This window comes from Ranitomeya variabilis, chromosome 4 (assembly GCF_051348905.1).
Source record: "Ranitomeya variabilis isolate aRanVar5 chromosome 4, aRanVar5.hap1, whole genome shotgun sequence".
Lineage (NCBI taxonomy): Eukaryota > Metazoa > Chordata > Amphibia > Anura > Dendrobatidae > Ranitomeya > Ranitomeya variabilis.
Genome location: NC_135235.1, coordinates 269,730,266 through 269,746,289, shown reverse-complemented (window position 1 = coordinate 269,746,289; position 16,024 = coordinate 269,730,266). Strand labels below are relative to the sequence as shown.

The window sequence follows — 16,024 nt, the reverse complement described above, 5'->3', positions numbered from 1 at the left end:
GGTGTGTTTTCTTTCTCAGTTCACCTGTTTTCATCAGTAGTGGGGAGTTGCTATTTATTCCTGCTCTTCAGTCATTGCCTTGCCGGCCATCAATGTAACCAGAGCCTTTCTGTTGCATGTTCCTGCTCCTAGACTACTGATCAGCTAAGTTGGACTCTTAGTCCTAAGTTTGTTTGCATTTTTGTTCCAGTTTACAGTTAAGTCATTCTCTGTAGCTGGAAGCTCTTGTGGGCTGAAATTACCACTCCGGTGTCATGAGTTGACACATGAGTTTTAAAGTAATTTCAGGATGGTATTTTAAAAGGGTTTTCAGCTGACCGTGCAGTTCCCTTTTGTATCTTTCTACTATCTAGTAAGCGGACCTCGCTTTGCTGAACCTACCTTCATACTGCATATGTCTTTTCCTCTGAACTCACCGTCAATATATGTGGGGGGCTTCTGTCTCCTTTTTGGGGGAATTTCCCTAGAGGTAAGCCAGGTCTGTTTTTTCCTCTACTAGGGTAAGTTAGTTCTCCGGCTGGCGAGAGACGTCTAGGGATAAAACGTAGGCACGCCCCCCGGCCACTATTAGTTGTGTGGTAGGTTTAGCTCATGGTTAGCTCGAGATTCCATCACCCAAGAGCTCGTTCGTTATTTATGTGTCCTGACGTTCCCCTGCCATTGGGAACCATGACAGTATGGCCGGCCCCGTGTTAAAACTGTTGGCAGAAGAAAGGAGAGAAAAAGAAGTCTGCAAATTTTTTTTTTTTTTTCCCTCTGTGTTTGCTCTATAGTTGAATCAGTTGCATTTCAGCTCTAATTGCAGTCTTTGTCTCCCTCTCCTTCTAACCCTTGAATGGCTCTGATCTCACCTGCTTAAAATGGATCCTCAGAGTTTGGCTACAGGTTTGAATAATCTTGCCACAAAAGTTCAAAGTTTACAGGATTTTGTTATACATGCTCCTATATCTGAACCTAGAATTCCTATACCAGAGTTTTTCTCCGGAGATAGATCTCGTTTTTTGAATTTCAAATATAATTGTAAATTATTTCTTTCTCTGAGACCTCGCTCCGCTGGAGATCCCGCACAGCAGGTTAGGATTGTGATTTCCTTGCTGCGAGGTGACCCTCAAGATTGGGCATTTGCATTGGCACCAGGGGATCCTGCGTTGCTCAATGTGGATGCGTTTTTTCTGGCTTTGGGGTTGCTTTATGAGGAACCTAATTTAGAGATTCAGGCTGAAAAAGCCTTGATGGCCCTGTCTCAAGGGCAAGATGAAGCTGAAATATACTGCCAAAAATTTCGTAAATGGTCTGTGCTTACTCAGTGGAATGAGTGCGCTTTGGCGGCGAATTTCAGAGAGGGTCTCTCTGATGCCATTAAGGATGTTATGGTGGGGTTCCCTGCGCCTACAGGTCTGAATGAGTCCATGACAATGGCTATTCAGATTGATCGGCGTTTGCGGGAGCGTAAACCTGTGCACCATTTGGCGGTGTCTTCTGAGAAGGCGCCAGAGAATATGCAATGTGATAGAATTCTGTCCAGAAGCGAACGGCAGAATTTTAGGCGAAAAAATGGGTTGTGCTTCTATTGTGGTGATTCAACTCATGTTATATCAGCATGCTCTAGACGCACAAAGAAGGTTGATAAGTCTGTTTCAATTGGCACTTTACAGTCTAAGTTTATTCTGTCTGTGACCTTGATTTGTTCATTATCGTCAATTACCGCGGACGCCTATGTCGACTCTGGCGCCGCTTTGAGTCTTATGGATTGGTCCTTTGCCAGGCGCTGTGGGTTTAATCTAGAGCCTCTGGAAGTCCCTATACCTCTGAAGGGTATTGATTCTACGCCATTGGCTAGTAATAAACCACAATACTGGACACAAGTGACTATGCGTATGACTCCAGACCATCAGGAGGTGATTCGCTTCCTTGTGTTGTACAATCTACATGATGTTTTGGTGCTTGGATTGCCATGGTTACAATCTCATAATCCAGTCCTTGACTGGAAAGCAATGTCTGTGTTAAGCTGGGGATGTCAGGGGGCTCATGGGGACGTACCTTTGGTTTCCATTTCATCATCTATTCCCTCTGAGATTCCGGCATTTTTGTCTGATTATCGTGATGTTTTTGAGGAGCCTAAGCTTGGTTCACTCCCTCCTCACAGAGATTGCGATTGTACCATAGATCTGATTCCAGGCAGTAAATTTCCAAAGGGTCGTTTGTTTAATTTATCCGTACCTGAACATGTTGCTATGCGAGAGTATATTAAGGAGTCTCTGGAAAAGGGACATATTCGTCCTTCTTCATCTCCCTTAGGAGCCGGTTTTTTCTTTGTGTCTAAAAAAGATGGCTCTTTGAGGCCGTGTATTGATTATCGACTCTTGAATAAAATTACAGTCAAATATCAGTATCCTTTGCCACTGCTGACTGATTTGTTTGCTCGAATAAAGGGGGCTAAGTGGTTCTCTAAGATTGATCTTCGCGGTGCGTATAATTTGGTGCGAATTAAGCAGGGGGATGAGTGGAAAACCGCATTTAATACGCCCGAGGGCCATTTTGAGTATTTAGTAATGCCTTTTGGTCTTTCAAATGCCCCTTCAGTCTTTCAGTCCTTTATGCATAACATTTTCCGTGAATATTTGGATAAATTTATGATTGTGTATCTGGATGATATTTTGATTTTTTCGGATGACTGGGACTCTCATGTCCAACAAGTCAGGAGGGTTTTTCAGGTTTTGCGGGCTAATTCCTTGTGTGTGAAGGGTTCTAAGTGTATTTTTGGGGTTCAAAAGATTTCTTTTTTGGGGTACATTTTTTCCCCTTCTTCCATTGAGATGGATCCTGTCAAGGTTCGGGCTATTTGTGATTGGACGCAACCTACTTCTCTTAAGAGCCTTCAGAAATTCTTGGGCTTTGCTAATTTTTATCGTCGATTTATAACTGGTTTTTCGGATGTTGCTAAACCTTTGACTGATTTGACTAAAAAGGGTGCTGATGTTGCTGATTGGTCCCCTGCTGCTGTGGAGGCCTTTCGGGAGCTTAAGCGCCGCTTTTCTTCTGCCCCTGTGTTGCGTCAGCCTGATGTTGCTCTTCCTTTTCAGGTTGAGGTCGACGCTTCCGAGATCGGAGCTGGGGCGGTTTTGTCGCAGAAAAGTTCCGACTGCTCCGTGATGAGACCTTGTGCGTTCTTTTCTCGAAAATTTTCGCCCGCCGAGCGAAACTATGATATTGGTAATCGGGAGCTTTTGGCTATGAAGTGGGCTTTTGAGGAGTGGCGTCATTGGCTTGAGGGGGCTAGACATCAGGTGGTGGTATTGACCGATCACAAGAATCTGATTTATCTTGAGTCTGCCAAGCGCCTGAATCCTAGACAGGCGCGCTGGTCGTTGTTTTTCTCTCGGTTTAATTTTGTGGTCTCATACCTACCAGGTTCTAAAAATGTGAAGGCAGATGCCCTTTCTAGGAGTTTTGAGCCTGATTCCCCTGGTGATTCTGAACCTACAGGTATTCTTAAGGATGGGGTGATATTATCTGCTGTTTCCACAGACCTGCGACGGGCTTTGCAGGAGTTTCAGGCGGATAGACCTGATCGTTGCCCGCCTGGTAGACTGTTTGTTCCTGATGATTGGACCAGTAGAGTCATCTCGGAGGTTCATTCTTCTGCGTTGGCAGGTCATCCTGGAATCTTTGGTACTAGGGATTTGGTGGCTAGGTCCTTCTGGTGGCCTTCCCTGTCTCGAGACGTACGAGTTTTTGTGCAGTCTTGTGATGTTTGTGCTCGGGCCAAGCCTTGTTGTTCTCGGGCTAGCGGATTGTTGTTATCTTTGCCTATTCCGAAGAGGCCTTGGACTCACATCTCTATGGATTTTATTTCTGATCTCCCTGCTTCTCAGAAAATGTCTGTCATCTGGGTGGTGTGTGACCGTTTTTCAAAGATGGTTCATTTGGTGCCTTTGCCTAAGTTGCCTTCCTCATCCGAATTGGTTCCTCTGTTTTTTCAAAATGTGGTTCGCTTGCCTGGTATTCCGGAAAATATCGTTTCTGACAGGGGGACCCAGTTCGTGTCTAGATTTTGGCGGGCATTCTGTGCTAGGATGGGCATTGATTTGTCTTTTTCGTCTGCGTTCCATCCTCAGACTAATGGCCAGACGGAGCGAACTAATCAGACCTTGGAGACTTATTTGAGGTGTTTTGTGTCTGCGGATCAGGATGACTGGGTTGCCTTTTTGCCGTTGGCAGAGTTTGCCCTCAATAATCGGGCTAGTTCTGCCACTTTGGTTTCTCCTTTCTTTTGCAATTCGGGGTTTCATCCTCGTTTTTCTTCCGGTCAGGTGGAGTCTTCGGATTGTCCTGGAGTGGATACTATGGTATGCAACTATGGTTGCATCGGATTTGGGGACAGGTGGTGGACAATTTGAAGTTGTCCCAGGAGAAGACTCAGCATTTTGCCAACCGCCGTCGTCGTGTTGGTCCTCGTCTTCGTGTTGGGGACTTGGTGTGGTTGTCTTCCCGTTTTGTCCCTATGAGGGTTTCTTCTCCTAAGTTTAAGCCTCGGTTTATCGGTCCTTATAGGATTTTGGAGATTCTTAACCCTGTATCCTTTCGTTTAGACCTTCCGGCATCTTTCGCTATCCATAATGTCTTCCATCGGTCGTTGTTGCGGAGGTATGAGGTGCCGGTTGTTCCTTCTACCGAGCCTCCTGCTCCTGTGCTGGTTGAGGGTGAATTGGAGTATGTTGTGGAGAAAATCTTGGACTCCCGTATTTCCAGACGGAGACTACAATATCTGGTTAAGTGGAAGGGTTATGGTCAAGAAGATAATTCTTGGGTAACTGCTTCTGATGTTCACGCCTCTGATTTGGTTCGTGCCTTTCATAGGGCTCATCCGGATCGCCCTGGTGGTTCTTGTGAGGGTTCGGTGCCCCCTCCTTGAGGGTGGGGTACTGTTGTGAATCTGCTTTTGGGCTCCTTCTGGTGGTGGCTTGCGGTACTGGTGACTCGGGTGTGTTTTCTTTCTCAGTTCACCTGTTTTCATCAGTAGTGGGGAGTTGCTATTTATTCCTGCTCTTCAGTCATTGCCTTGCCGGCCATCAATGTAACCAGAGCCTTTCTGTTGCATGTTCCTGCTCCTAGACTACTGATCAGCTAAGTTGGACTCTTAGTCCTAAGTTTGTTTGCATTTTTGTTCCAGTTTACAGTTAAGTCATTCTCTGTAGCTGGAAGCTCTTGTGGGCTGAAATTACCACTCCGGTGTCATGAGTTGACACATGAGTTTTAAAGTAATTTCAGGATGGTATTTTAAAAGGGTTTTCAGCTGACCGTGCAGTTCCCTTTTGTATCTTTCTACTATCTAGTAAGCGGACCTCGCTTTGCTGAACCTACCTTCATACTGCGTATGTCTTTTCCTCTGAACTCACCGTCAATATATGTGGGGGGCTTCTGTCTCCTTTTTGGGGGAATTTCCCTAGAGGTAAGCCAGGTCTGTTTTTTCCTCTACTAGGGTAAGTTAGTTCTCCGGCTGGCGAGAGACGTCTAGGGATAAAACTTAGGCACGCCCCCCGGCCACTATTAGTTGTGTGGTAGGTTTAGCTCACGGTCAGCTCGAGATTCCATCACCCAAGAGCTCGTTCGTTATTTATGTGTCCTGACGTTCCCCTGCCATTGGGAACCATGACACTCACTGCTCTTACAGTAAAATATCCATAGTCTCACTGCTCTTACAGTAAGGAATCCATAGTTTCACTGCTCTTACAGTAAAATATCCATAGCCATACTGCTCTTACAGTAAAGAATCCATAGTCTCACTGCTCTTACAGTAAAGAATCCATAGTCTCACTGCTCTTACAGTAAAGAATCCATAGTTTCACTGCTCTCACAGTAAAATATCCATAGCCTCACTGCTCTTACAGTAAAGAATCCATAGTCTCACTGCTCTTACAGTAAAGAATCCATAGTCTCACTGCTCTTACAGTAAAGAATCCATAGTCTCACTGCTCTTACAGTAAAATATCCATAGCCTCACTGCTCTTACGGTAAATAATCTATTGTTGCACTGCTCTTACAGTGAAGAATCTATTGTCTCACTGCTCTTACAGTGAAGAATCATCCTCTGTGATTATGATTAAACCTGATTTCCACTAGATGTAAAGCTCAATCTATAGTCTCACTGCTCTTACAGTAAATAATTCATAGTCTCACTGCTCTTACAGTAAATAATTCATAGTCTCACTGCTCTTATCCATAGTCTCACTGCTCTTACAGTAAAGAATCCATAGTCTCACTGTTCTTACAGTAAACAATCCATAGTCTCACTGCTCTTACAGTAAATAATTCATAGTCTCACTGCTCTTATCCATAGTCTCACTGCTCTTACAGTAAAGAATCCATAGTCTCACTGCTCTTATCCATAGTCTCACTGTTCTTATCCATAGTCTCACTGTTTTTACAGTAAACAATCCATAGTCTCACTGCTCTTACAGTAAATAATTCATAGTCCCACTGCTCTTATCCATAGTCTTACTGCTCTTACAGTAAAGAATCCATAGTATCACTGCTCTTATCCATTGTCTCACTGTTCTTACAGTAAACAATCCATAGTCTCACTGCTCTTACAGTAAATAATTCATAGTCTCACTGCTTTTATCATAGCCTCAATGTTCTTACAGTAAAGAATCTAGTCTCACAGTAAATAATTCATAGTCTCACTGCTCTTATCCAGTCTCAATGTTCTTACAGTAAACAATCCATAGTCTCACTGCTCTTACAGTAAAAAATCCAGTCTCACTTACAGTACATAATTCATAGTCTCACTGCTCTTATCCATAGTCTCACTGCTCTTACAGTAAAGAATCCATAGTCTCACTACTCTTACAGTAAAGAATCCAAAGTCTCAGTACTCTTACAGTAAAATATCCATAGTCTCACTGCTTGTGCAGTAAAATATCCATAGTGTCACTGCTCTTACAGTAAGGAATCCATAGTTTCACTGCTCTTACAGTAAAGAATCCATAGTCTCACTGCTCTTACAGTAAAATATCCATGGTCTCACTGCTCTTACAGTAAGGAATCCATAGTTTCACTGCTCTTACAGTAAAATATCCATAGCCATACTGCTCTTACAGTAAAGAATCCATAGTCTCACTGCTCTTACAGTAAAGAATCCATAGTCTCACTGATCTTACAGTAAATAATCCATAGTCTCACTGCTCTTACAGTAAAGAATCCATAGTTTCACTGCTCTTACAGTAAAATATCCATAGCCTCACTGCTCTTACAGTAAAGAATCCATAGTCTCACTGCTCTTACAGTAAAGAATCCATAGTCTCACTGCTCTTACAGTAAAGAATCCATAGTCTCACTGCTCTTACAGTAAAATATCCATAGCCTCACTGCTCTTACAGTAAAGAATCTATTGTCGCACTGCTCTTACAGTGAAGAATCTATTGTCTCACTGCTCTTACAGTGAAGAATCATCCTCTGTGATTATGATTAAACCTGATTTCCACTAGATGTAAAGCTTGCCACCTTGTCTCTGTTGCAGGCCTTAGGGTACCGTTACACTAAACGATTTACCAACGATCACGACCAGCGATACGACCTGGCCGTGATCGTTGGTAAGTCGTTGTGTGGTCGCTGGAGAGCTGTCACACAGACAGCTCTCCAGCGACCAACGGTGCCGAAGTCCCCGGGTAACCAGGGTAAACATCGGGTTACTAAGTGCAGGGCCGCGCTTAGTAACCCGATGTTTACCCTGGTTACCATTGTAAATGTAAAAAAAAAACACTACATACTCACCTTTAGATGTCTGTCACGTCCCTCGCCGTCAGCTTCCCGCACTGACTGTGTCAGTGCCGGCCGTAAAGCACAGCACAGCGGTGACGTCACCGCTGTGCTCTGCTTTTACTTTACGGCCGGCGCTCACAGTCAGTGCGGGAAGCTGACGGCGAGGGACGTGACAGACATCTGAAGGTGAGTATGTAGTGTTTTTTTTTTACATTTACAATGGTAACCAGGGTAAACATCGGGTTACTAAGCGCGGCCCTGCGCTTAGTAACCCGATGTTTACCCTGGTTACAAGCGAACACATCGCTGGATCGGTGTCACACACACCGATCCAGCGATGACAGCGGGAGATCCAACGACGAAATAAAGTTTCAAACGATCTGCTACGACGTACGATTCTCAGCGGGGTCCCTGATCGCAGTACCGTGTCAGACACAGCGAGATCGTATGAATATCGCTGGAACGTCACGGATCGTGCCGTCGTAGCGACCAAAGTGCCACTGTGAGACGGTACCCTTAATGTAAAAAGATAATTAGAAAGATCTCTGTACTGTCCCCTCATACACTCACCGGCCACTTTATTAGGTACACCTGTCCAACTTCTTGTTAACACTTAATTTCTAATCTGCCAATCACATGGCGGCAACTCAGTGCATTTAGGCATGTAGACATGGTCAAGACAATCTCCTGCAGTTCAAACCGAGCATCAGTATGGGGAAGAAAGGTGATTTGAGTGCCTTTGAACGTGGCATGGTTGTTGGTGCCAGAAGGGCTGGTCTGAGTATTTCAGAAACTGCTGATCTACTGGGATTTTCACGCACAACCATCTCTAGGGTTTACAGAGAATGGTCCGAAAAAGAAAAAAAATCCAGTGAGCGGCAGTTCTGTGGGTGGAAATGCCTTGTTGATGCCAGAGGTCAGAGGAGAATGGGTAGACTGGTTCGAGCTGATAGAAAGGCAACAGTGACTCAAATCGCCACCCGTTACAACCAAGGTAGGCCTAAGAGCATCTCTGAACGCACAGTGCGTCGAACTTTGAGGCAGATGGGCTACAGCAGCAGAAGACCACACCGGGTACCACTCCTTTCAGCTAAGAACAGGAAACTGAGGCTACAATTTGTACAAGCTCATCGAAATTGGACAGTAGAAGATTGGAAAAACGTTGCTTGGTCTGATGAGTCTCGATTTCTGCTGCGACATTCGGATGGTAGGGTCAGAATTTGGCGTAAACAACATGAAAGCATGGATCCATCCTGCCTTGTATGGAGCATCTTTGGGATGTGCAGCCGACAAATCTGCGGCAACTGTGTGATGCCATCATGTCAATATGGACCAAAATCTCTGAGGAATGCTTCCAGCACCTTGTTGAATCTATGCCACGAAGAATTGAGGCAGTTCTGAAGGCAAAAGGGGGTCCAACCCGTTACTAGCATGGTGTACCTAATAAAGTGGCCGGTGAGTGTATATTTGTACGTTGTAGTGGGATCTCCTCTAAGCCTTCGTTTTTCCAAACTCAATACCCCCCTAGTTTGATAACCCGCCTTGCTATTGCAGTCCACTTAGTCCTATAATAACCTTGGTCGCTCTCCTCTGCACATCCTCTAGTTCAGCTCTGTCCTTCTACACTGGAGACCAAATTTATACATAGTAACTAAGTGCGGCCGTTCTAGTGACTTGTATGGAGTCAAAACTATATTCTTGTCATGAGCATTTACGCCTCTTTAATGCATCCCATTATTTTATTAGCCTTGGCGGCAGCTGCCTGGCACTGGTCACCAAAGTTGAGTTTGCCATCCAACCAAACAGCCAAGTATTTTTCAGTGACAGTTTTACCCAGTGTTTTACTATTTAACATATAATTATATATTTTTATTTCCTCTGCCCAAGTGCATGACCTTTCATTTATCTACATTAACCTTTAATTACCATTTCTCAGCCCAAGCCTCCAGCTTACATAAATCCCTATATAATGTTAAACTATCCTCCTCTGTGCTGATTACCCTGCAGAGTTTAGTATCATCTGCAAATATTGTAATTGTATTCTGTATGCCCAATACAACGTCATTTATATGTTAAAAAGAAAAGGGCCCAATACTGACCCTGTGGTACCTGCCACGCTGGGTGGGGAAGTGAAGACCCCTAGGAAGATCTAAAATCACCGTCTGCCCTAAACGTCCCTATACAGGTTCTGCGCCTATCGCTGAGCAAGAACATAATCCATGCCTGACTCTAGCGATAGGTCGTGGTTAGAGAGAGGACGGGGTCGAACTAGTCAGTCCCCACTACAACTGAAGATAGAGAGGGTAGATGAACGAGGGGAACACTTAGCTTGAGAAGACCACCGAGATGTAACACCAGCAATTCTTCTGAAAAGCCACTAACCGCCTTTGAAAAATCCATATAGACAAAATGCACCAGGGACAATGGGACTGAATGAAAAACTTGGATGAATTAAGACGCGTGTCCCAATACTGCCGCGTATGTTATACATTATATATAGTCACAACTACAGTGGGTATAAACAGTCTACATGCCCCTGTTTAAATACCAGGTTACGTTAAAAAAAAATCATAGCAAGAAGAATAATTTTAGATGTTTTTCAACCTTTAATGTCTCCCATAATCTGTACAATTTAATAAAAAAATAAATTGGGTGAAAAAAAATACAAAACACTAAATAATGTTTTTTTTGTGCATAAATCTGCACACCCTTACAGTAATACTTTGAATTTCTAGCAGCATTCAGTTGGGTTGGAGTCTATCAGTGTATCTACATTTGTCGGGCTGCTGGGGCATCTCCTGCGTACAGGCCGTCTTCAGGTCACCCTCAGGTTGTCACTTGGATTCAGGTCTAGGACTTTCTAATATTTTGATTTTCTTCTGGCAAAGCTGGTCGCTTAGGGTCACTGTCGTCTTGAAAGGTGAAAAACTAACTAATATTTGGGAATTTGGTAATCTTTATAATTCTTTTCAGCTTAACTAAAGCCCCAGCTGCCGTAAAACAGCCCCAAAGCACAATATTGCCTCCACCATGCCTCACTGTGGGGATGGTGCACTGTTAATTTATGGCTTTTGGAAGTATGACCAAAAAGTTTCCCCTTGGTCTCATGAGTCCATAACACGTTCTCAGCATGCTTTTGGCAGACGTGATGGAGGTTTTGTAAAATTTGGATGTTTTTCTTTGTAAGAAGGCGCTTCCGTCTCGCCCCGACTCCACATGAAGAATAATGATATTTTCCTTTGCTGTGTTGTCAGCTGTTTACGGATCAGGAAAATCGTCATAGAGAAGCAAAACTTTCTATGGGGTTAGAGTCGCTATAAAGGATGGCGGCCGCGCACTGACTACTACCGGGGGCGCATACAGATATCAGACCCCAATTTACGGACTGGTCGCGGCTCTCGATCCATAGAAGTATATGCAGCTGCCGTGAAACCCACAGCCAGGCCGAGCATTGGGGCCCAATCCATACGGACGTCCTCTATGTCATCGGCTAATTCTGTACAGAACCCCTACTAAGAGGGTGTCAACACTTATGCAACCATTTTTGTTTACTGTTATTTTCCCCTCAGAATGATGTCACCTGGTTTCTCAGTGGATTTGTGCAGCATCTGGGGGGACGGTGAAGGGGGAAAAAGATTTCTTTACATGACAACAACCTGGTTTACCAGAGGTGTGCAGACTTTTACATTCACTAGATAGTGACACACCCGCCCCCGGTGCACGGAGGAGCCGCCGGTGCTCCCTCCCGTCAGCAGCACTGAGGTGACTGACTGGTGGCCGCGCGCCCACACAGCTCTGGCCCCGCCCCTCCTGGCTCCACGCTCGTCAGCAGCTCCCTCCCCGCTCAGCGCCATCGTCACCAAGCCCCGCCCCGTGACGTCAGGCCGCGGTGTCCGCCGGTCAGACCGGGACTCGCTCGCACAAGATGGCGGCTACAGTGCCCGGGGCGACCGGGACCCAGCTCCCGCCGCACCGCTCAGCCCCGGCGAGGATTGGATACTACGAGATAGACAGGACAATCGGCAAGGGCAACTTCGCGGTGGTGAAGCTGGCCACGCACATCGTCACACGGGCAAAGGTAACCGGGAGGGAGCGGAGCCGGGGAGAAGCCGCCGAGAGGTGCACGGGGAGGACCGGGGCCGCGGGGAGAAGCCTGCAGCCGGGGGCGGGAGAGGGCGCCGCCATAGGCCGATTCATCGGGAGCCAGGTGTCCTGAGAGAAGGTGACAGCCTGTGAGGAGCCCCCCGAGCCCAGCCCCAGCCTGTGAGGAGCCCAGAAACCCAGCCTGTGAGGAGCCCAGAAACCCAGCCTGTGAGGAGCCCAGAAACCCAGCCTGTGAGGAGCCCCCTCCCCCCGAGCCCAGCCCCAGCCTGTGAGGAGCCCAGAAACCCAGCCTGTGAGGAGCCCCCCCGAGCCCAGCCCCAGCCTGTGAGGAGCCCAGAAACCCAGCCTGTGAGGAGCCCCCCCGAGCCCAGCCCCAGCCTGTGAGGAGCCCCCCGAGCCCAGCCCCAGCCTGTGAGGAGCCCCTCTCCCCCCGAGCCCAGCCCCAGCCTGTGAGGAGCCCCTCTCCTCCCGAGCCCAGCCCCAGCCTGTGAGGAGCCCCTCTCCCCCCCGAGCCCAGCCCCAGCCTGTGAGGAGCCCCTCTCCCCCCGAGCCCCAGCCTGTGAGGAGCCCCTCTCCCCCCGAGCCCCAGCCTGTGAGGAGCCCCTCTCCCCAGGAGCCCCTCTCCCCCCGAGCCCCAGCCTGTGAGGAGCCCCTCTCCCCCCGAGCCCCAGCCTGTGAGGAGCCCCTCTCCCCAGGAGCCCCTCTCCCCCCGAGCCCCAGCCTGTGAGGAGCCCCTCTCCCCCCGAGCCCCAGCCTGTGAGGAGCCCCTCTCCCCCCGAGCCCCAGCCTGTGAGGAGCCCCTCTCCCCCCGAGCCCCAGCCTGTGAGGAGCCCCTCTCCCCCCGAGCCCCAGCCTGTGAGGAGCCCCTCTCCCCCGAGCCCCAGCCTGTGAGGAGCCCCCCGAGCCCAGCCTGTGAAGAGTCCCTCGCCCCAGCCTGTGAGGAGCCCCCTGAGCCCAGCCTGTGAGGGGCCCCAGCCTGTGAAGAGTCCCTCTCTCTCTCCCCCCCCCCCCCCCCCCGAGCCCAGCCCCAGCCTGTGAGGGGCCCCTCTCCCCCCCCTCTCCCCCCCTCTCCCCCCCTCTCCCCCCCCCTCTCCCCCCCCTCTCCCCCCCCCTCTCCCCAGCCTGTGAGGGGCCTCTCTCCCCCCAAGCCCCAGCCTGTAAAGAGTCCCTCTCCCCCCAAGCCCCAGCCTGTAAAGAGTCCCTCTCCCCCCAAGCCCCAGCCTGTAAAGAGTCCCTCTCCCCCCAAGCCCCAGCCTGTAAAGAGTCCCTCTCCCCCCGAGCCCCAGCCTGTAAAGAGTCCCTCTCCCCCCGAGCCCCAGCCTGTAAAGAGTCCCTCTCCCCCCGAGCCCCAGCCTGTGAGGAGTCCCTCTCCCCCCGAGCCCCAGCCTGTGAGGAGTCCCTCTCCCCCCGAGCCCCAGCCTGTGAGGAGTCCCTCTCCCCCCGAGCCCCAGCCTGTGAGGAGTCCCTCTCCCCCCGAGCCCCAGCCTGTGAGGAGTCCCTCTCCCCCCGAGCCCCAGCCTGTGAGGAGTCCCTCTCCCCCCGAGCCCCAGCCTGTGAGGAGTCCCTCTCCCCCCGAGCCCCAGCCTGTGAGGAGTCCCTCTCCCCCCGAGCCCCAGCCTGTGAGGAGTCCCTCTCCCCCCGAGCCCCAGCCTGTGAGGAGTCCCTCTCCCCCCGAGCCCCAGCCTGTGAGGAGTCCCTCTCCCCCCGAGCCCCAGCCTGTGAGGAGTCCCTCTCCCCCCGAGCCCCAGCCTGTGAGGAGCCCCAGCCTGCGAGCCCCCCATCCCTAGCCGACTAGGAGCCCCTCTCCCCCCGAGCCCCAGCCTGTGAGGAGCCCCAGCCTGCGAGCCCCCCATCCCTAGCCGACTAGGAGCCCCCCATGCGCAGAGTTATGTGCTCACAGCGACCTCAGTGAGGAGTCCTGACGGCTCACCTGTTATCACCGCCTGGTGGTGCCACCTCATCTATGTTGTCACCTGCATGCTGGCCTTGTGTTATCTATGTCATCGCCCCACCTGGGGCCACACATCTTCTGCGTTGTGACCCTTAGCTCTCATATGAGCTGCAATGATTGGCTCGATGGTCTGACAATAGGGCCGTCCCCCGTGTCAGATCGTGTGCGGCCCATCCCCCGTGTCGAATCGTGTGCGGCCCCTGTCGGATCGGCTGCGCCCCCCCGTGTCATACTTTTTCACTGGGTTTTATTTGTGATCATCCCTTTCTATACAGGAGTGGTCGGACACCATGTACTTGATAAGGGTGACCCCGCTGCTCACGAGGAGGAGGCGCCAGTACTCTGGGCACCGCTGATCAGAGAGAATTGACGATACTCTGGATTCTTAGATCCTTGCTCTTCTGTCTTGTAGAGGAGGGCACTCTTGGCATATGATGGCAGTGATGCCTCACATGTCCGGCGAGACGCGGCTCTATGGCCGGACAGATCTTTATGCCGGTGCCGTTTACCGCAGATGATACTATTACCTTTGGGTGGCATCGCGTGTTCTGGTGTATTGGAGGCTTTTTGATATTGTGGCTTGCTGTCACACATTCCGACTCCCCAAGCTTTACCGATCTGGTACAACATGTATTTGGGATGAATTTGGGCCCTTTGTGGAGTAAGCTGAGCATTTCGGTGACTTTTTTGTGAGGTTCTCCTGTTTTGTGGGTGTAATGAATGGATAAGATTAGAGGGTTTCTATTTGGAGGAGCCGTTCTCATTAATTTATTGCTGCTTCGTTCCTCAACTGTGTGCAATTGTTCCTCTCTCTTTTCACATGTAAATGCCCAATTCTGCATCATGTCTCATCTGTTCCAGATATAGGACCCGATAATCGCTTGTAGCGTCAGTGTTGCCCAATGAGGGATCCCTGGGCTCCTCGCTCAGAAGACTCTAGCATCCAGAAGGGTTTTTGAGCAAAATGGTTTGCAGCTTGCTGATTCCTGTGTCCATGTTGGTACTCTAATAGCTGGACCAGGAGCATGCAGACATCCTTGGTCAGCACTCGAATGCTTCTCGTGATGCCTAGACTTCATGCCAAATGATGGGACGTAGTAATTTTAAGATTGACCCGGGGTGCCAACCGAGGATATTCACACTTCCTTGGTCCGTCTGCCACTTAGTACCAACATGGACTCCGGACCAGGGTCGCTGTGAGTCTTTTTGATGGACTCTGTCCATCGCTAGACATACTTTTTAAAATGCAACCGGCATTCTGTAAGATAAGTCACCTTACCAATTCCCTGCTGGACTCGGCGCTTCCTCCTCCGGCTATCTCAGTCACTAGCGGCTAGCCAGTGCCGTGGCCACGACCATAGGAGACTGTGATGAATTTTCCTGGCATCCACTAGCACAGGTATATGTGACTGTGCTGCTGGTATATACATAGGAACTTTTTGCACATCCTTAATAGTTGCATACACCTACACTTGCAAATTGGGATTTTGAGACCTTAAACTATATCCGAGCGGTCGGACGCCTACACATAATGCCGATGATGGTGCACTGTAAGGCCAGGTTCACACCTCCCATATAAAAAATGTCCAGAAAATGTGGATAATGTTTTTTTTCTCACTTGTCATCTCTGTACAATCTTTTTTTTTATTTTTTTTTAAATAATTTACAGGACCATTTACATTTCCTCCCCTTATCTCCAGCCGGCGAGCCGCGAGGAGAAGCCTGCAGCTGGAGCGTTGGAGGGCGCCTCCATAGGCCGAGGGTCCTGTATCTGTTAAAAATCAGATGCCATACTGTGGCTCTGTACAACATTTTTTTTTTTTCCCCGCACCCATAGACTTGAAAGAAACTAATGCAGGCGCCAATTTTTCTTTCACTCGCATTCGGTCCATGAAAAAAAAAAATCGCTCATCTGCATTGCCTCATTGAATAACATTGGTCAGAGTGCGATCCTTTTTTTTGGTCAGGAAGGAAACAAGATGATCAACTATCTTTATCATCAGTCAGTGCTTGTCTCGGGTCACATCCACATCCCTGGTCCAATGTTCGTTTTCCTTCCATCGCTACGAATGGCGGCGCTTGTCAGTAGTGTCAGCATAATGCTGAAACTACATTTCCCTGCATGCGTCGCACAGTTCTGTGATGCTTTTACAAACGGCGTATTTTTGATGATTCCACCGGACGCACAACCGCTTTAGAAATCTT

General features: G+C 48.8%; 1 protein-coding gene across 2 annotated transcripts in view; it reads left to right on the top strand.

Annotated features, from left to right (window-relative positions):
• The window catches only part of SIK3 (SIK family kinase 3), a 129,282-nt gene that overhangs the window by 19,070 nt on the left and 94,188 nt on the right, over nucleotides 1–16,024 (top strand). The window contains exon 1 of one of the 2 annotated variants that reach the window (XM_077249851.1): nucleotides 11,615–11,842. The exons of the other annotated variant lie outside the window; for it this stretch is intronic. Within the exon in view, the coding sequence (XP_077105966.1) occupies nucleotides 11,690–11,842 (153 nt within the window). The 5' untranslated portion in view covers nucleotides 11,615–11,689. Of the gene's footprint in view, nucleotides 1–11,614; nucleotides 11,843–16,024 lie in introns of those variants that run through there. 2 annotated transcript variants of the gene reach the window in all.